General features: G+C 51.2%; 6 protein-coding genes across 6 annotated transcripts; 3 read left to right on the forward strand and 3 right to left on the reverse strand.

Moving 5' to 3' along the window:
• Nucleotides 1-51: 51 nt before the first annotated feature.
• On the reverse strand, nt 52-846 carry TRIVIDRAFT_30642 (uncharacterized protein; the record flags this gene model as incomplete). The annotated part of the gene is made up of 1 exon (XM_014103255.1): nt 52-846. The coding sequence occupies one exon, from the start codon at nt 844-846 to the stop codon at nt 52-54; it is 795 nt and encodes a 264-aa protein (XP_013958730.1).
• Nucleotides 847-2,523: 1,677 nt separating this feature from the next.
• On the reverse strand, nt 2,524-4,958 carry TRIVIDRAFT_71882 (uncharacterized protein; the record flags this gene model as incomplete). The annotated part of the gene is made up of 8 exons (XM_014103256.1): nt 2,524-2,813; nt 2,874-3,104; nt 3,170-3,249; nt 3,303-3,426; nt 3,489-3,501; nt 3,565-3,928; nt 3,992-4,467; nt 4,865-4,958. 8 exons carry the CDS (start codon nt 4,956-4,958, stop codon nt 2,795-2,797), a joined length of 1,401 nt encoding a protein of 466 aa, XP_013958731.1.
• A 2,312-nt stretch (nt 4,959-7,270) lies between these two features.
• Nucleotides 7,271-8,800, forward strand: TRIVIDRAFT_208525 (uncharacterized protein; the record flags this gene model as incomplete). Its single annotated transcript, XM_014103257.1, has 1 exon — nt 7,271-8,800. One exon carries the CDS (start codon nt 7,535-7,537, stop codon nt 7,988-7,990), a length of 456 nt encoding a protein of 151 aa, XP_013958732.1.
• Nucleotides 8,445-9,798, reverse strand: TRIVIDRAFT_119501 (uncharacterized protein; the record flags this gene model as incomplete). Its single annotated transcript, XM_014103258.1, has 2 exons — nt 8,445-8,875; nt 9,501-9,798. Coding segments are annotated over 2 exons (729 nt in total), but the record flags the coding sequence as incomplete, so codon positions are not given.
• Nucleotides 9,799-14,670: 4,872 nt separating this feature from the next.
• TRIVIDRAFT_178163 (uncharacterized protein) lies at nt 14,671-16,463 on the forward strand (the record flags this gene model as incomplete). The annotated part of the gene is made up of 1 exon (XM_014103259.1): nt 14,671-16,463. The coding sequence occupies one exon, from the start codon at nt 14,747-14,749 to the stop codon at nt 16,412-16,414; it is 1,668 nt and encodes a 555-aa protein (XP_013958734.1).
• Nucleotides 16,464-17,762: 1,299 nt separating this feature from the next.
• Nucleotides 17,763-20,171, forward strand: TRIVIDRAFT_168419 (uncharacterized protein; the record flags this gene model as incomplete). Its single annotated transcript, XM_014103260.1, has 1 exon — nt 17,763-20,171. One exon carries the CDS (start codon nt 18,004-18,006, stop codon nt 19,810-19,812), a length of 1,809 nt encoding a protein of 602 aa, XP_013958735.1.
• Nucleotides 20,172-20,183: the final 12 nt, after the last annotated feature.

Below are 20,183 nucleotides of genomic sequence, written 5' to 3' on the forward strand. Positions count from 1 at the left end.
ACTTGGCGATTTCACCAGCGAGACAATGTCTATCGTCTGCAAGAGGAGCCATCAAGTGGTAGGCCTCTGAGTAGGTAATTTGTCCAGGCGGCGAATGACCGCGCCGAGAACAATCTTAAGGATGGTGTCTCCAGAAAGGGTTTTGGGGAGAGTAGGGTCAAGCTTTCGGTCATGTTCTTGCTCGTCCCAGGTCACCGAGTCCACCATGTCGCGTTTGCCGCTCTCGGATCCAAATAGATCATCCAGCATTTTCAGATCATCTCCAGCATCCTTATCCTCCCCGACTTGGAAGAACTGGATGCCAACTTGATGCGGCGGTGCGTTCAGTCTATCGAGTTCACCAACGAATTGTGCAATGATTGAATCTGGATCGTCAGAAGCAACTCCGTCCGTGATGACGATGATGTTGATAGGCTTGACATTCTCGACGCCATCGGCTGAACATCTCCTGACATAAGGACTAAGGATGTTCGACAGCGTTATGCCCGTGGGTGTACCTGAGTGTGGATAAACGGAATTGAATAATGCCGTTATCTCTTGGGGTCTGTCGATACCATAGTATCCATGTGGCCCTTTACCAGCAGGTGCCCTGTTCCGTGATCTATGGTTCAAGAAATACAAGTCGATGCCGTCCTTATCGTGTGAGGTGCAAATAGGCGTGATAGCACGAAGCACATCGGCAGCCTCTTTCCATAACTTGCCCTTCATGGAACCGGAGTCGTCAATGACGAAAATGGTGTCAAAATATGTCAGAAAGGCATATTTATCTTCGGCATGTGAGTATTTCACCAAGTGGTCAGGAATTTCCTTGGGGGGGCCTCGAACACGTGGGAAGATGCCTGGCATTTTTGAGGAAGAGTCTTGGTTGGTTGAATAAGGGGCTGGATTGGCAGAAGAGGAGACTGGACTGATTGCGGAGGAAGCTGGATGGTGTGAGGAGTAAGCAGGAGGCGCCTCTTCTAGTAGCAAATTGTCAGCATCCATCCATACATAAGGCCTTGTTCCCCAGGAGTAGCATTTGCATCTTCTCCTGTAATAGTGGCTCAGAAGTTACAGAGGGCATCGACACTCACTGCGGTCTTCCCATGATTCATGCCAGCTCGGTTCGGCATACGAACTGCTTGAAGGCCATTGGGGGCGGTTGTCTCTGGGTTGTTTTCGAGAAAACAATCCCTTGACGCCTTCTGTGAATTTCCCCATTATTGTTGAATAGAAGAAGATGGATCGATTTCTGTGGCGTGACGGAAGGGCGATGATGAAGAGGAGGAGGAGGAGGAGGAATGCGGCTGCTTGATGGGAGTGCTGAGTGGCTGCGAGTTAAATATCTCGCTGCGTTTGTGGCTTTGTTTGATTGATGTTGACGGTGAATCCAAGTTTCACAAAGACAAAGACTGCACGGTGAATTATAGGCGCCAAGTCGTAAAGAGGCAGCAATGCCGGCAGCCGTGGCTTCCCTTTGTTGGCAACCCAGACGCTGCCTAAGCGAATGGACTCTGGGCTCTTCAAGTTTGAAAATGGAAAGTGTCCAAACCAATCAAGGGGGATATCAGCTTCCGTTTCGTGGTTTGCTTTGTGCCTTCGCCTCGTTTCTTTGATCCCTTGCGTGGGTGTTGCGTGTTGGGTGTTATCAGCCACTCAGATGCAGACTCGTGTATCAAACCGGATGCTTCCCCCCAGCTTATTATACCTATGCGTTGTTCATCAATCACTGTCCTACGGAGCACATGAGTCGAAAAGTCGCCAATAAACGCCATGACCTCCACAGCCCATTAAACTGGCCTCCATTTCCGAAGTTTATTAAACTCCAAGTATGCGCAGCACTCCATTCCCTATCTTAGGCGTATTCATGACTTGTCTCCTGACGTATCCAAGGGGTCATGTTTCTAGAGAGTTTAGAGCCTCGGCGGCAGGGACCCAACGCAGCGCTAACTCCAATCGGTACATAGGTAGCCACAGTACGGAGTACAGTAGGTAAGATCCAACGCCTCCCCAGTCAAACAGCGAACAGATCTCGGCCGTGAGGCTGTGCGTGGCTGTGCTGCCCAAGTGGCACATGGTGGTAACGCGCCTGCATCGTTGCCCCCCACACAATTTGCGAAGGGCCCAAGGCCGCTTGCAAGGCCGCTTTGGCTGCTCTTTGAGGCAGCCCTGAGATGCGCAAACAACCAGTAAGAGACACAGTTGGAGAATGTGGGTGAAGCCATCGAAGTCTTCGAGACGACCTCGCCCCTGTCTGCCTAGTACTCATGCGTCTTAGACCTCCCTCTCATGCATTTCGCTTGTCGGGCCCAAGGAACCGGTTGTATGTAGTTGGTTCGTGTTCCTACATAGCCCTATGGAGAGCTATGGCTATGGAGAGCTACTAGGTACGGAGACATGTCTGCTTACTCCGGGTTCTGGGTCGGCAGGTAGCAATTTCAGGTACGCGAGCGGTAAAGGAGCGATACCAAGGCAAGGCAGATCGGCTGGCGGCTACAGAGCACAGAGCACAGAGCACAGAGCACAGAGCACACAGGTTCGCCTATCCATGCAAAATCGGCGTTATTCATTCCAGGCATAACATTATGCTAATCCGCGGCCGTCAATACAGCCCTGTGACGGCCATCCATTCCTCTCGAGGTCATTCAATCTCCACACATGCTCTCAGCCTCATGTGTTCCACCTAACATGCCTCCACTAGTGTCATTGCTTTTGGAACCTTCACCTTCGCCCCCTTCCGGTCCGCGGTGAAAAGGTCGGTCAAATTGTCAAATTACGGCTGCCTTGAATTTGAGCAGGTTTCTTCCTCGTATCCTTAGTTGGATCGCTTGAATCTAGACCGCAAGTGTTAGTGGCCGATAGGCTATACATCAGCTGCTTGGGGCAAACCATACTTGTTGACAACCCTCTCAATTCCGTCCAGGCCTTGCTTGAGCACTTCCATTTTGGGTCCATATGAGAGACGCACGAAGTGGTGGCACGGGCTATCGAACAGGTCACGTCGTCGAGAGGGGTTGAGATCGAAAAAGATACCTGGAACGACAATGACCTTCTCTTCCAAACAGGCCTGGAAGAAGTTGAGGCCGTCGGAAATGGCCTCAGGAAGGCCCTCGAGGTTCAGCCAACTTGAAAGTATAAATAGTCAGCTCATTTATGTACAAATCACTCTTGGGGTTGAAATAGTCCATACAGGTAGAAGGTAGAGTCAGGGACGTATTTGATGGAGAAGCCCATCTCGCGCAGGCGTCGGACTGTGTAGTCACGCTTGTCCTATTCACCAGTCAGGCTCTTTATTCTCTCATTGTTTTCATGGATAGACAAACTCGGAAGTGTCGCTGGAGGTGGATCATCTCAGTCTGAACCAAGCTTGGCTCAAGCATGGGGATAGCAGCCTCCTGGAGGGCGTGCACAGCACCACCATCCAAGTAGCTACCGCAGGAGCCAATACTAGATAATCTGTCAGCAAAGTCGCGAAAATTATAAAAACAGCGTGATAGGACGAAACGTACGCGCTGATGTACTCTAGAAAGGAACGAGGGTTAGCATTCTTAGGCTACAACGTTATAAGAGAAGCTTGAGGCTTACCCTTGGGACCAATGATCCACGCAATTCGCCATCCAGGAAGTCGGAAGCGCTTAGTGAGGCCATCGATAATCAGGACATCGTCCTCATCGACGTCCTCGACGTTCTCGGCAGCCGAAATGGTGGTACCATCGCAGTTGCTAGTATAGTTGTATCCAGAGTAGAATTCGTCACTGATAAAGGTGGCACGGCCTCGGCAAAGGTCCTGGATCTCAGCCAGCTCGGGGTTGGCAACGACTCGGCCGGTAGGGTTGCGCGGGTTTGAGGTAAGAATGACAGAGGTACCACGGGCAATTTCCTCAGCAATCTTGTCGGGGTGGATGTGGTAGCCGTCCTCTTCAGAAAGGGGGACGGGGATAGCTGCAAACTATAGCACACGTGTAAGTCAAATTTGCTTAGCCTCTCATATTCAAACCATGGCAAGACTCACGTTCTTGAACAAACTCAGCATCTCATTGTACGCCGTGTAGTCGGGCAAGAAGAAGGACAGATATGAGCTGCCCAGAACAGCGGCAATTCGGATCAGACCAGCACGACCACCGGGAACAATGGCAACGTTCTCCCAAGTGTACTGGCTCTCCTTGCCCTGACGGTGCATCTCGTTGTAGAGCTTGGCAACAGCTTCTCTCAGGGGCTTGATACCCGCTGTAGGGCCGTACTCTCGCGCGCCCATGCTCATGTTGATAGTCTCGGGTCGCTTGAAGCAGCCGGCAATGTCGTCTTCGACTTCGGGAGCACCCTGGCCAAGGTTGGCCCACGCATCGGGCTCATCCAAGAAGCCATACTCGCTGGCGCGCTCAGTGCACCAGATAACACCGGTGGACGATCGGCTGGCGTCCAGGCCGGCGTGGGGCATGTGGCCTTCGTGCGCATTGCGGAATTGCCTGTGGACCTTGGAATGAAGCTCTATAGGGACAAGACACGGTCAGTTTCGTCTCGAGGGTTTGAGTATTCGCGGAGAATTGATATCAATGACAATTCGGATAATGAATCGCCGACTCGATTTGGCGGTGGCCGCGCTGGGCCAAGAGCTGCGGGGGAGGGGTAATTGGGCTTTGGAGTTGGGGTTGGGTTTTATGGCGGGGTCTGGACAAAAGAATAGAACAATCAAGCCCAGTTCGTGCGCCACCGCTGCTTCTGACGGCCGCCACCATCGCGAAGCTGTTGTGTGTGCGAGTGAGAGAATAGCGACGGTGGCGAATATTTTCTGATGATATGGATGACAGGAAGAGGGCATATTGAAAGCTACAGCTGTAGTCTCTGTGCGCATCCCGGTATGAGATAGTGTAGAAACATCACTAACCATTCATCGACGGCTCGACATTGCTGAAACGACGCAGCAACGGCTTCAGCGCGCCAGTGTGGCGATTGATGGAGAACTTACGTCCGGAAAACATGTTGGCAATTCGTTAGACTAAAGAGACGGCCGGATTGATCAGTATTCTGCTCGAATGGTGAGAAAGAAAAGGTGGGAGCTGCAGCAACAAACCGGAGAGGAAGTGGGAAAAGAGATGCGCTGTCCAGAGAAACCCAGAGGTAGGACGGCCTTCGGAAGAACGGCACGGTATAACGTCACTCAGCTACGCAGCGTGAGGAACAAGTCAGAAATGTCTGAGCTCCAGGGGCGATGCGGGAAAAAGGAGCTGAAGCTTCTGGTCAAGATGCAGCAAGCAATGAAGCTGAGCAAGGAAAATTACGTCCCGGATTCTCTGGGGGCGTCACCGCGAAGCTCAACCTATATACGGAGCAATTCGAGAGGCCCAGAGGGGGCCGCTAACAAACGGATCCGTAGAGACCAGAGCGCTAGACTCTTCAGATGACCCTCCTGGAAGGGCCCCCCAAAGCCACAGGGACGTTAGCAGGCGACAGAGCGCGACCCGGCAGGTTCTTTCAGGTGGAGAGGCCGCTGTTCGGCTGCCAATCCGGGACGCTGTCTGGACACCAAGTGTGACCAAACGGGGGGAGAGGCTTGTGCATCTTGTAACTAAAATCGGCATGTACCAACCGATTTAAGTGACGGCATGGCCGATGGCAAGAGGATCGTGCAAAGGAGTGAAATAAAACAAGAGGCTTCAGGTTTGTAAATGCAAAAAAAAAAGAGAGATGAAATATGGCTTTCAAAATTGATTTAAACAGGCTATTTTTAACAGAGAGTAGCCGTTAATTGGCATCACGATAAGACGCAGGGGAAGCAAAAAATAGGCAGCCAGGTCTCAATGAGGCTATTCCCACCACCACTTTACTCCTCATCCCCCTTCTCCTCTTCCTCCTCCACAGCTGCATGTTAGTTGATCACTTTCACTCCAAAATCCTGCTAAAATCTCCAGCAGTGGAGCTTGCATAGCTGACCCTGCAGCAGATGCAGAAAAGAGAACCGGGAAAAAAAGGAGGCGGTGTCCAGGGCCAGCTTCTGCTCGGTAACACGTTCGAGCAGACTAGCAAAAGGCCTCATGCTCGACGTCTGGGGGATGTCGCAAATAGAGGGCTCGACAGGTATAAATCGAGCAGTTGCCTTGGTGTGTTTTTTCGGTGTGCCCGCCTATTGTAACATGCAGCGGGCGGCGACAGTGTCTCACTTTGTGATGTCTGTCGTAATACGAAGCACAGCAAGTAGGAGAGCTGTCGCTTGTCCTCCACACGCATGGACGAGTGCAATGCAGCCGAGCGTGTCGATCACGGCCTGCAAAACCCGAAACAAACGCAACCTGCTAAGCCATCAACACCTCCAGGGCTACGAGAATGCAAATATCCTGCCGGCCATCGGCCCCCCCTAAATGAATCCTTCTTCCTTCACGCCTGATATGCTTGTAGACTCCAAGCTCGAGACAGGAGGCCACTTGTCTTGCGTCCCGGAATCTACCGCCCGACCCCGTATCGCCCCTCATTCCCGCCGCGATGCCCTACTATTGTATGGAGTTGCGTCTGATTCAGGCGCTCCAGCACGCTCCACGCTGGAGGTCCATCGGCTAGAGAGCCCAACATCAGCAGTAAAACAAACATGGAAAACACGGTAGTATTCGCTAGCTTGACGCGTTGGACACGACAAATTCGAAAAATCACCGGGGTTTCCAGCCTCCAACAAGGTAACAGTAAAAAGACGAGTCGGGAGAATGAGGGGGGGGACAATGCTTGGCATCACTTATCTGAGCCTCAACCAACATCAAGTCAAGGATGCTCCCGGTGCGAGTTCAGACGAATTTGTTTTCTTTCGTGTTACTCTAACGGCATCCACTGCCGAACCCCGACTAACGGAGCCGATTCTTTTTAATTCGTGCGTAGGACAGGCAAGACTAGGAACTTGCTTAGAAAACCGGTGCTCCCCCGGCGTAGTTATCGGACGCATTTCTCCGTATTTAAATGGGGTGGTTTAGTTTCCAGTATCCCATATTACGTACATGTATGGGGACGGGAGCTATCGAAATTTTGTTAGATGCCTTAGTATAGTGCTTTATGCCAGATACCAGAAGAGGATAGCAACTGCGGCAGATATTATGTACTTGAAAGAGTAGGTTAGATAGAAAGTTGGTCAAGGTTCTCTGCATCTCGCCAAGGCAATGTTGTAAGTTGGGGGTGCTAGCGAGGCTAGACCACCCCATCCTTGGTGTTGTAATTGGTTGATTTGCCTGGGAGTGGCTCGATAAGAAAAAATCCATCCACCACAATTCTAGAACTATACTATGTATTGAAATCTACCTTCGACATCCATCAGCTTCAAGTCCCATAAAAAAAGGTCCCAGATTCCTTGGGGAACACCTGATCCTGATCCTACACACTTACATCGGCACTTTAGGCGGCGCGGCAGCCGATCGGATTCCATCTTACCCCAGCCTTCTAGCTGCATCTCCTGCACCCACCACGACTGCAGTCAGAGCAACTACACGTCAAAGGACAGCAAGACTAATAAAAGCTTTGCAAAGGCATACGGCTCATCCTTCTTATATCACACCATTTCATCGATATATATCCCAGGCCAATGCTCCGCCGCAGTATCTTCACCTTCCGTCCCTCTCGTCTCAACCCTTCCGTATCTCAACATCTCATCTCGCCCTTTTCATCCTCATCTTCCAAGATGAACTCACCTCAAGACGATTCATCCTCTTCAACTCCCTCAACGGAACCATCGCCTCGTAATGCTCTTCCCGCTCCAGGTTCCAACAGCGAAAACGTCACAACCCTCGACGTCAGTGGCTCAGGCACAACCGTCAAGCTAGACGCTCTCGGCCCAATGGTCGTCAACGTGGACGGCACCATGTCCCGCATCTCCAACTGGGATAAGATGGCAGACATCGAAAAGGAGAACACGCTTCGCATCATCGGCAAGCGGAACCAGCAACGCTTGGCAACCTTGAGAAAGGCCCGTGGCATCAGTCAAGGGAGCAATGACAGCATAGGCGCTAGTGGCAATCACGGCATTTCTGGCAAACAATAGAGCATAATCATGACCTGACTCGGAGAAAAAAAAAAATGGAACATTTCATATATATATATAAATAAACGTCATTCCACATAGAGCCCAGTTCTTTTACTTTGGCTCTCTATTTTCACCACTTTGGATATATGCTACATAAAAAAAATGATTGCCAAACGGATTTCCGCCGCCCCGACCTTGTTCAACTCAGCCCCAGATTGGATCGGGTATCCCATGATCCAAATCTTCCCAGGGCAAGACAAAGCACCCATCCAGGTAACAGTATAAACGCCAATAACCAAAACAACGCCCCCTCACCCCTTCCAATCAAAGCAGTATTATGGAGGTTGGAAACACCAGGATGAATTGTGATTTATCAGAAGCTCGATTTCTTTCTTCAACTCTCATCCTTGAGCTTTTCGCCGCTACTTGACTCGGCAGTTGTGGTTTTGGCCTTCTGGCTGGCGTGCTTGGTGAATTCCTTCCACAGCGCGACAATGTCTTCACTGCCCTCGTTCTTCTCGACCAAGAGGTTCTTCAGCCACTTGTTCTCGGTCTCAAGCTGGGCAACCTTGCTCTCCAGGTTAGAGACCTTGTCAGACATCTCCTTAGCAGACTTCTCGAGAGCCTGTTCGCGTTGCTTCTTCTTGATACGGAAACGAGCGCTGGCAGCGGTGTTCCTCCTCCGCTTGTCCTCCTCGGCAGCCATTCGGGCAGCCTCCTCCTGGTTCAGGGACTCAGACTTGCGCTTGTCGCCAACCTGCGGGGGTGCCTGATGGAACCGCGCATGGTGAGGAGGAACCGGTACGTGGCCGTGGTTTGGCTGCAGGGGCTGGAAGCTCTGTTCCGGGAAGTTGTTCATGTGGGGCGCAGCATATGTGTTATTGTTATAGTCAAAGGCAAACTCTGATATCACCATGGATGATTAGCTCGGGAACGCCAAGTATGTATCTCACACCAATGGATTATGGGTGAGCAGTAAAAGACGAGACAAAACAAAACAAGACGGCATCATGACAGGTATAGAGAACGGGGATATAGGCCCCAAAGCGTCCATGGCCAGTAGCAACGCCTCGCTGAGCCATGGTTGCATTTGGGGATGAGTGTCAAAATCACCAGGTATTGCACCATCGCCCCGAGATTTGTCAGCGCATGGGAAGTGTGGGATGCCCCACTCGGTAGGCGCACTCAAGCAGCACTTTTGCTGCATCGCATCCATCTCTGAGACAGCTCGTCCCAATGGCAGCGGCGGAATAGACGAGAGGAGTATGGGGGAGCAGAGCAGCAAAAGGCCCAAAAGATGCAAGGGCCCGTTGGATGGGCCGCGAGTCTGCGAGGTGATTGCGGAGATGGTTGACGAAGTGTGCCCGTCACGCTAGGTGCGCGGGTTTGGCTGGAAATGGAAAAAGGCAGGGTCTCATTTCTTCCAGGAATGGAGAAAATGCAATGCAGAAAAGAAAAGAAGAGAAAAGACCAAGAAAAAACATCGACAAACAGAACATATGTGAAAGTAGAATCAAAAAATACTCACCAGACATGAAATCCAGGTTGGGCATCTCGCCAATAACAGATGGCGCTGCGCTGACATCCTCAGATGTGGTGCCACTGTGGGGTGTCTTGCCCTCAGTCTTGACAGGTTGAGATTGAGCCTGGAAGTCGGTGTTCTGGCCAGAGTCAAAGTCGAAGAACTGTGTGTTGGTGAAGAGAGCCAAGTCGTCCTCCATGTTGAAGGGCTCTTCGACGGCTGTGGTATCCGTGGGGCTGATGGTGTTGAGGTCGCGGAGGTACTGCGACACGTTGGGACCGTGTCGGCCGTTGTAAGTCGACATGGCAGTCTTCCTCAAAAAGTCTCAGGCGAGGACTCCGTCACCGATTGATCGTGTATCGTATCGTAGTCTTGTGCTCGTCGTAATCGATGTCGCCGCTGCGAGACGGTGTGGCGTCGAGATGCAATGTGGTGTTTGATATTACGGAAAATGAACAATGCAGGTAGTGTCGCTTCGATGACTGATGAGAAGCCGTTCGTCTATAGTTGGTGTCTTTCGAAGGAAGAAGAGTGACGTCGATCCGGCGACAACGTTGATGGTTGAAGAAAAAGGGATGCTAACACGAGTCTGTAGCGAGATCGCAGGGAGCCATGAATTGCTCTAGGATCGGGGTTATGACTCTCCAGCCCTCCAGTGGAGTTTTTCCTGGCAGCGAAAATGCGTGCAACGTGCCAGTAACCGACCGGTGGCCGAAGGGCTCCGACAGCAGTGGGCCAGAAAGGCCCTTTTAGCGCTTGCACAGGCCGTGCTGAGAAATCAATCAGCTGAAGCCCCACCGCCGTGACATCCATTTTGCTGGCCGCCAGTCTGGGGTTCCAAGTACCACAGCCAAGCACAGCCAAACACAGCGCAGAATAGGCCACCCTGACCATGTTTAGTGCCACTTGCAACGCCTTTGACGCCTGTCGAGCCCAATTCCCCACCTCCGCTCGAGCGCCGTGGCCAATGAGAGCGGCCGCAGCGACCGTATCGCCGCATCAATTTGCTCATTCGTTTTGTTAAAGAATTCGTGCTTGGCCAGGCTAGCGGGAATCGCCATGTGCGTTCGCATCCTTATCTCTGATACTGTACTCGTACCTGGACTTGTTTTGCCCATCCGAAATACTGCTCCATCGCCCTGCTTCCATGTTGCCTCTAAACCAGGCGCAGTGAATACTTTGCCCTGAGCTGATACCGATATGTACAAGCATTTGCCTCTCTTGTACGGGCTAGTTACGTAGGTGCTTCAGCACTGCGGTCCGCATCCCCAATCACAGCCTGTTTTCGCCTTTTGCCTCTGCTGATCAGACTGGTGATTGCCTCCACCTTCCCATGCCGTCGAACCACCACGCTCTGTCTTGCACTGTGCCTCAATTACTCGCACAGCTGCAATTAAGCCCTCACCTTGCTCAATGCCTAGCTCCAGTCCTCCCGCAAGTCACGCGCGTGCGTCTCTTCTTTCAATGTCCGATTCCACACACAGCCGCGAACGTGCGTGGGGGGCACTGCCCAGGCCGTCGTCAATAGCCTCCAGGCCCGGCCAACCAGCCGCCGCGATTCACGGACTTGCAGATGACGCTGCCTTGCCCCCCGCTGCTCTGTACAAGTAACTCTGCAACACCAGGCTCGGGATTCTCGCACTGGTTCCAGAGTGTTGGACTCGCCCTGCTTGCCAGGACTCCGCTACTCCCAGGCATCCGTTGGTTTCGCATTACTGTCTAGCCGAGGGCTTCGGCATGGTGATTACATGCAGGTACTCCTTTTTTATTCCGTATGATCCGCTCTACAGTACAAGTACGATATCGGATCACCTTGGGCGGACCCGTCACGGCTGACAATGACAAAACGCCACTTTCACACATCACGGTGGTTGAAAAAAGGAAAAATAAAATGATTACCGTCGCTTCGTGCGCTTCAAGATTTTCAGGATCTGCTCCCGGCAATCCCTGTCTCGGCTAATGGAATAGCCCTCAGAACTGCCAGGGTGCCAAATCCCTTGCTGAGCAGCTTGCAGCCGGCCTGCATTACCACATGCTGCCGGGCTCCTTCGATTGGTGCGTTCGTGCATGCCTACGGAGAAAATATCGCCATGTGATCCATTTTTGGCCGTCCGATGCACATATAAGGGTGCGTCGCATCCTCAAGACGCAATCACGCAATGAACGCTGTTAGGTCTTTTGGCCGAGTGAAGCTTCACCGAAGCCTAGACTGCTCAGAATGTGGCTTGGACCGCCAGCCAACATGCTCCGTATCACATTCAAGTCCTAGCTGTAGTTTGTACCAGGTCCAGTCTGGAATAGTTGAAAGTAAAATCGGCGCATGCCACGAAAGAGCACCAATTGGATGTCTACATCTAGCCCTACCATCTCATAAGCGTATATATTAGCCACGCCACATTTTGTGCTACAATCAGCTGTCTGTGTAAATAACTCTGGGCTTTCCCGATCTATTGTTACATGCACGGATATTGCATGTGATAGGCGTTGGTCAATGACGCCTTCGATGTGTACTTCGTATCCATCAAGCTGTTAACCAATTCAATCATAGTAGTAATTGAAGGGGACAAACATGGCATACCTTCTTCTACCTGCAAACGGCATCATCCTAATCAGTGTTGGCATTCGATAGTCCAAACGCCAAGTCTTGATGGGCAGATGCCATTGGTTTCCGCTGAGCGGCTCTCCCCGATAGACATCGCCATTCCAAAGTCAAAGAAGCACGGCGCCTCGATCATGGGCATAAGTAAAATTAACATTAAATGGTTTGAGATCATTGTGTACGTAGGGAGGATGTGTTAATCAGCCAGGTATTCGACCGTGAACGGAATATCATTCAATATTTCATGTGCGTCAGATAGCCGGTGAAAAGGATGAAGGGAGGCGAATAGGCTACAGGTCGTCTGCAATCACAGAAGGGAAATATTGATCATCCGTGCATCCTTGAAGGCTGCCGGGTTCAATAATCACGTCTACGATATCGACAACCAACAGTCAATCTTCAAATTGTAAGATCAAGATATAACGAGTAGATACGGCCATCAACGGTCTTCAGCCATATCACATTGCTCTGTTTAAAGATAGAAAGGTAGGGCTTCAAAGTAATATTGGAGGAAGGCTATTCGGTGTCCTAGTTTAGCTACCTGGTATCCTATGTCCGAAATTTAGAGGTAGAAAAATAGCAGATTCAACAGGAATATAGCAATAATAGTAGAAAACAGCGATAGCAGCAAATAGTCAAGGAACCGGGCATTTGCTCAGGTAGTAAGTAAAAGGCATTCCTTCATCTTGTTACGACCACTGAACTCCACGTATTTGCTGGATATTGGATAACCACTCCCAGCATTAAGAGGCAAAGTAGCGACATGCATACTTTAGTTTTCAAAAATTTCCTCTCATGATTACAATTGTTTGGAATACTCCTTAGAACAAAATCACTTACCATAATCACTGACCTTGGCGTTATAATGAAGAAGTTTCATGACCACTTTCTCTTGAGGTTCTACAGAGTGCTGGCTGGTAAAACATTCCTCTTGTTTGTGTGACCAACCTACATGGCTCAACACTTTGGCATTTTGCTGCTGCTGCTCCTGCTGGAGCAGTGACATGAATACAGTCATCTCCCTATTCACAAGATAAAGGATTGTTATGGCATCTTTATCAATAATCTCGCGGGGGAATTTGGATGCCAGGTGGTGGCCAGAAACAATGACTTCCGATTCTTCGGTCGGCGGGTTACAAAGTGAGAGACCATAGCTTCTATTCCACTGTCATCTAGCTTCTGTCTTTTATATGACGTCTCATCGTCATTGACGGCTCATGAGGCGGTTATATCTTTAACCTCTCCGAGCTCTTGGTCAATTTCTAAAGATCCAGCCGATTTTGAGAAGGTTGGACGAGTGAATAAGCGGCGGCGGGAGGTGCGATAGCTCTTGATAGGCATCGCTACGTGGAAGACATGTAAGAGACAGGGTTCCCCCCCCCCCCCCCCCCCCCCCCCCCCCCCCAAGTTGTTCGTCACCCGATAATCTGTGCCTGTGAATCCGGGTGTCCAGTTATTTTCACAGCTTTTAAATGGCATTGTCTATGGTTAGGGTGCAAACAGAGCAGAAAATGTGGACGAAGAGGATAAAAACTAGCGAGGAGATATCGCATGCAGTGCTATTTTTGTGGTTAGGCTCCCAAGAAATACCGAATTGGTGCTGAACCACAGAAGTATTACAAAAACGTTTCGTTCACAGCGCTGTTCCCTAAAAGTAGGCGACGCAGAAATTCAACAAATGAGATGAGGATTATGAAAGATCTTCGAAAACTTAAAGAGAGGGGAAAATAGGGGAAAAGAATACATCGGGATAGTTGTTTCTATAGATACTACCAGAGAACATCTGGAGCTGAATTGAAGAGTGCTCTCGAGCCATTGACTCAGATCCCAGAATCCTGACGAACCAGAATCTAAGTGAGAACAGGGGCATTGCCAATGAGAACACAGATGAGAAGAAATCCAGGCCCAGGGATGCTCATCCAAAGGCAAAGTCATCTATTGCACAAGCTCAACCAGCAAGTGACCCTGGATGGGTGTCGTTTAGCAAGGATAAGACTTGGTAGATGCCCAGATGCTTGGAGGCAACATCCTAGGGTAGCACTAGTACTCACTTATACCGAGAGATCATATGGCTAGACTTCGGCCAGTATTGTTAAAGTATGGGCGACATTGAGAGAAATGGCGGTACAGGTGATTGCAACGGATCTTTATTGAAAACAGTTACATCTTATATTCACGTTAAATAGTAGGCTGGGGTTTGGAAATTTGCTAGAAAAACGAAGGTAGCCTTTGGCATAATTTGTTCCATTTCACCTGTTTTTGGTTTGTTACAAGGTATATCTACTCAAAGCACCAAATAATTCTAAGCCATTGGCAATGAGACCCTGAAATGCATTTATTCTTATACAATTGCTTGACTCTATCCTTCCCAATCGAATCAAGCCCTTCCCGACCCTGCCTGGCAGTAGAGGATCGTGATGAAAGCCGATATGTACCCATGTACCCATCAATGACCAGAGCGTACCCACCCCTGCCAGCCTAAATCCGTGAGTGGCGCAACAAACCGATTCGGCAAGGAAATTCTTCGTAGTGGGCAACTCCAGTATCTCTCTCAACTCCTTCGATTTTGGGGGCAGGCCATTTCGGCACCTCGGCGCGCAGTTGGCGCATTGGAAAGAAACCAGCGACTGACTGAAAAGCATTCTCCGGCAGAATGAATGGGCTCAGCTATTCGAATGCTTCCCGGTCGCTGCTGAGGGCCGCGCGGGGCATCTCGAGACAGGCTGCGACGTGCTCGATAACGACGAACGGAGCGAACACTACAGCCTCGCGATGGATGTCGTGCTGCTCTTTTCAAGGCTCCGGCAGAAGAGCGCTGAGGCGGACCGAGTGGACAGGCTTGAAGGCATGCCGACGGCTTGACGGCGGTCACCGAACCTTCTTTGCGCCCAAGACCATTCGCGACTACGAAGAACTACCGAAAGACTACCGTGACCAGACCGGCCTTGCTTTCGGCGGCAGGGATCTCTCTGAGGCCGAAGTGGACAGGATATTCAGCACAGGTATCGGTGGCAAAAGGGCAAACCACTTGCTACGGGTTTTACATGGCAGAAGGGTGGCCGGAACACTGGAGGATCCTGCATTTGCGATACACACGGCGCAGTATACGGACGAGGAGATTGCCAGAGCATTAGCGTACCTACGGAAAACCGTACCTGTGGAGGAGATTAGGAATGCAGGCCTCCGAGCAGAGGACGAGCTGGAACAGATGGAGCAGGAGATGGAACAGGCGGCTGAGAAGAAGGCCAGGGCGAGCAAGGGAGACGGCAAGGAAGAGGAGGATGCCGCCGATGTGTACAAGCCCGATCCCATCTACGGCCGCAGCAAAATTGACGAGATGCGAGCGCGGAACAAAGCGAGGAACAAGGCCAGAGAGAAGGCACTGGAAGAGGAGCTCAAGGCTAAGGAAGCTGTCGAGGGCGTTTCGGGTCCATTGGCGAAGCGAGATGATCAAGTCCGAGAAATTACCAACCCTCGTGTGGCGGAATACTACAAGGCTGCGCAGTCTGATATGGAGGCGCCGCCAGAGCTGAAGCCTTGGGAACGGATTCTGCCTTCTGCTACCGTAGTGGCCTTGGTGCTAGGCTTCATCGCCGCTGTGGCCATGGTGTACGAGGAGCCGGCGCCGCGGTACAGACTGTTCCGAGAGGTGTCGACTTCGCATGCTACGGTGGGTGCCCTGATTGGAATCAATGCCCTGGTGTACTTGGGATGGAGGATACCGCCTCTATGGGCTCTCTTCAACCGATACATGATCTTCGTGGTGGCGACGGTGAGGCCCGTCACGCTGTTCACCGCGGCCTTTTCACACACCAAGCTCAGTCACTTGCTGGTCAACATGGTGCCGCTTTGGTTCGTCGGAACGTGTTTGCATGATGAGATAGGGCGTGCGGATTTCCTTGCGCTGTATCTCGGCTGTGGCTCTATGGGTTTCCTGGGTAGTTTGGTCACGTACACGCTCAGGGGCTGGTTGACTGTCACATCCCTTGGTGCGTCAGGTGCAACACTGGGACTATGCTCGGCCTACTTTTGGGAGCATCGTTCGGATGGCTTCAAGATCTTTGGGCTGCCACAAGACGGCGTCCACGGCATCGTCTTTCTGGCGCTCATCACGGCCGTTCAACTGGCTGGCCTGGGAAAGACGGTGAAGCTCAAGGTGGATATTGCGTCTCATATTGCTGGCATCATCGCGGGTATACTGGGAATCGAGCTCCTGAATAGGACGGAGAGGAGGAAGACACCCCTGGGGGAAGACAAGGCCGTGATAGATATCTTGTCTGGGGAGACGGAGAGCCGCGGGGTGGCTGATGAGAAGAAATAGACGGCTCTGGATATAGAACTTTATTTATGTAACAACACTACTTTTTTGCATAGCATGAGAATTCCTGGGAAAGGGGTTTGTGATGCTGAGACATTTGAGACATGGCGGGGAACTGCACTGATGTGAGACTCTGCTACAGCACTCAATCAGCTACACTATCACTGCTGCTTGGATTCTTTGATTTGGAATTTCCAGACAATCAATGCCCAGTCAATTGATATGCATCTCCAATACCACGTAGATGCGTCATTCTAGAATTGCACTCTGCACGTTGCCGAACACGCATTGCAGATGATATACTATGCGTATGCGGTACGTACCTACCGATTTCTGGCCTTGCTGCAGCCCATCGTCATCGTTTGGGAGCCGAATGCAAAACGGAAAGCGCCCCACTAGAGAATGCTACCCTAGCTAGTTAGCGCGGCAGGTGTTTCCGGGCAACGGCAGCGTCATAACAGACCACCTTGGCAGGAACAAAGCCGGGGCCCCACTTGGAGTGCTGTGATGAGCTGGCAGGAAGCTGGGCTTCAATTTTTGGGTGTGGGAAGGTAATATGGAGGTGAAGAAAATGACGATATCTTGCTGCTCCCTTTTCTTCATCTTTTTTGGTAGATGCAGGGCGTGCATTAGCAGCTTCAGTTTTGGAATTTTGGAATTTTTACTTTTTCTTTTCAATTTTCCACTCCATCTCTTCCCTCTTCTCTCCCTTTCACTTCGTTGGGTTCCGTGGATGCGGATCTACCACCTTTACATACAGCGTATCAACAGCCACACCACGGCACAAAACTGGAACACAATGGGCTGGATGGCCATTGGCTCCCAACCTCAGTCCTAAAAAATCTGCGTTCCAGGGCTTCGCGTTTCCGTTCCACGCTCCTGGGCTTTGACACGGTACACGAACGCGCTTGGCGCCACCGATTCAACCATCTTCCGTGTGCCAGTCAAGCCTCACCTTGACAAGGCTTTTTTCGACAGAAGCTACCTAGCTCCGGACGAGGCTGCAAAGGCGACTCGACTTTGCCCGTGACTGGCATAAGCCTCAGCCCACTTGCGTCGTGCCTCTTCTTTCGCGAAAAGGGAACTCTAAACGCAAGCCCCCTTACGCCTGCAACGCCCCACGCTGCGCTAAGATTGTCGCTGCACGTTCGCGTGCCGGGCTTTAAAACAGCAGCTGGAGATTTGGCTGCAGGTTGGGGTACTGGCGGTGGCCCTCTTCTGGCTACTGGCTCGGGTCTTCACTCGTCTGCCCACACCCCCGAAACTCCGCATCTGGACCTGCAAAACCTTGGGACGCAAGCCGCCTCAAATTCGCTCTTTGATTCTGCACCACCGCGTTTGCTCAAGACTGGATGTAGCTGGAAGACAGCAGGAGTCACAGCTGAAGAGAAGGAACAACTAAAGACCGAGAAAAAAAAGGAAGTCGGAATTTTATCAGCTGCGAGATGGTCTAGTCTGGGGTCGCGGTGCACCTGAATTTTCTCTTTTTGGACGACCTTGCGCGTTCTTGCTACCACCCTCTCTCCCTTTCCCCTTCCCCTTCCCTCTCTTTTCACCACAAAAGATCGATCGACTTCAGTTCCAACTACACCATGGATGACCCTTCAAGCCCTCTATCTTCGCCTCGCGGCTCCATGCGCGAGTCGCCATCGTCGCCCCTCTCGACTCTCTCAAATACGCCCTCCCTGCCCGATATCTCAGTTTCTGCCGTTGACCTTTCAAGGCGCTATCCCTCGCCCATGTCTACGACTGCCTCGGGAGCTCAATCCCCTATGAGAATAACGGCCACCATCAGTCTTGGTCAGCCTATATATGACAATGATTCCTCGAAGAGCGCGGATGACGAGCAACCCCCAGCAAAAAGACGCAAGGTCTACCAGCCTAAAGAACGTACAACAGAATACTTAAACTACATGAACAAGGAGGACAAGGACATGACAGAGGCAGAAAAGGCTCAGGAAAAGAGACTGATTGCAGCCTTGCGGAAAAAGAAGAAGATTGTCGTCATTGCTGGCGCGGGTATTTCCGTGTCAGCGGGTATTCCTGATTTTCGATCATCCTCAGGTCTTTTTGCGCGTGCGAAAAACCAGCATAATATGAAGGGCTCAGGCAAACACCTATTTGACGCGTCTGTCTACCGGCACGATTCGTCGACTCAGTCTTTCCACACCATGGTCCGAGAAATGGATGAAATGTCCAAGAAGGCGAACCCTACTGCGTTTCACCGCCTGCTGGCATCACTGGCCCAAGAAGGACGGCTGCTGCGACTCTACTCCCAGAATATTGACTGTCTCGACGTGAGCATGAAACCGCTTGCTACCGAGATCCCGTTGCCCCTCAAGGCCCCCTGGCCGGCCACCATCCAGCTACACGGTGGATTGCAGAACATGGTTTGCAGCAAATGTGGCCACTTGGATAAATTCAACAGGGAACTGTTTGATGGCCCGGAGGCTCCATTGTGCGCGGCATGCACAGTCGACGACCAAGTTAGAACAAGGCACGCAGGAAAGCGAAGCCACGGCATTGGGCGTCTGAGGCCTCGATTTGTTCTCTACAACGAATACAACCCGGACGAAGAGGCTATTGGAAACGTTTCTAGTGCCGACTTGAAGGCTCGGCCGGATTGTGTCATTGTCGTTGGAACGACTCTCAAGGTTCCGGGCACGAGGAGACTGGTCAGGGAGATGTGCCAGGTTGCGAGAGGCCGAAGAGATGGTCTCACAATCTGGATCAATACCGACGCGGAGCCCAAGGACGCGTTATTCAAAGACTGTTGGGATCTTGTTGTGCGCTCTCCGTGCGATAAAGTGGCTTACATGGCGGCTCTACCCCCGTGGGATTGCGACATTGGCAACGATTATCTTGTGTCTACAGAGCAGCATAGCCAAAACCAGGAACGTCTCAAGAACACCAAACTTGAGGTTGCACTGCCTCTCAGCCAACCCAATGCTGAGCATGATCCTGGCCTGGACGCTATTCCCACGCCACGACCTAGCCCCAAGCTTGCGGCGAAGAAGCAGATCAAGCTCGCCCTCGGGAGAGAACCACCACAGAACGGCAAACAAGCCAAGGCAGCGAAGCCGCGTTCACGAAAGGCGAAGGCGCCCCCCAAGCCCAAGGCGCCTCCCAAAAACGCAGTCACGGAGACGTTCAAAGCCGTCAAGAATGTCTCCAAGGGAAAGACGGCAAAGAAGCTCGATGAACGCCCTCAGCCATTGTCGCTGCCGCCTCTGAAAATAGATCCTCTGAGAGTAGAACTTGACTTCTCCTCTGATGCTCCATTGAACAATTTGAACTCTCTACCTCCCTCCACACCCGTTGGAACCTCAGATCCGTATAAGAGGGAGACGATATCTCCCAAGTCTATTCCTCACAACATGCGAAATTTAATTGATTGCTGAGCTAAGGCTACGCAACGTTAGTTAGGTTGTATAAATGGCATTGGTAAAATGGCGTTTTCCCCATGGGGGGATGAAGAAAGAGCGGTTTGAAGCTATACAGCAGGGGATTCCGGATTTGGGTATATACATGATTAGGCTGGGGTTATGGCTGGGTCAAGGGGCCAAAGCATACAAATAATGGTAAACTTATGCTCATGATAAAGTATCAGGCATCTACTTGACGTAGAGGAAAGCCAAGGTTTATGCAGAGTTGGTTTTGACAAAGCACAATTAGGCGGGAAAAGAAGTACAGCAACAATGACAGATTTAATACCAATTATATTCATTCAGAGACGGGTGGCTACACCGTCTTGGAAGCTATAAAGAAGAAG

Source organism: Trichoderma virens, assembly GCF_000170995.1.
Source record: "Trichoderma virens Gv29-8 chromosome Unknown TRIVIscaffold_4, whole genome shotgun sequence".
NCBI classification, from domain to species: domain Eukaryota; kingdom Fungi; phylum Ascomycota; class Sordariomycetes; order Hypocreales; family Hypocreaceae; genus Trichoderma; species Trichoderma virens.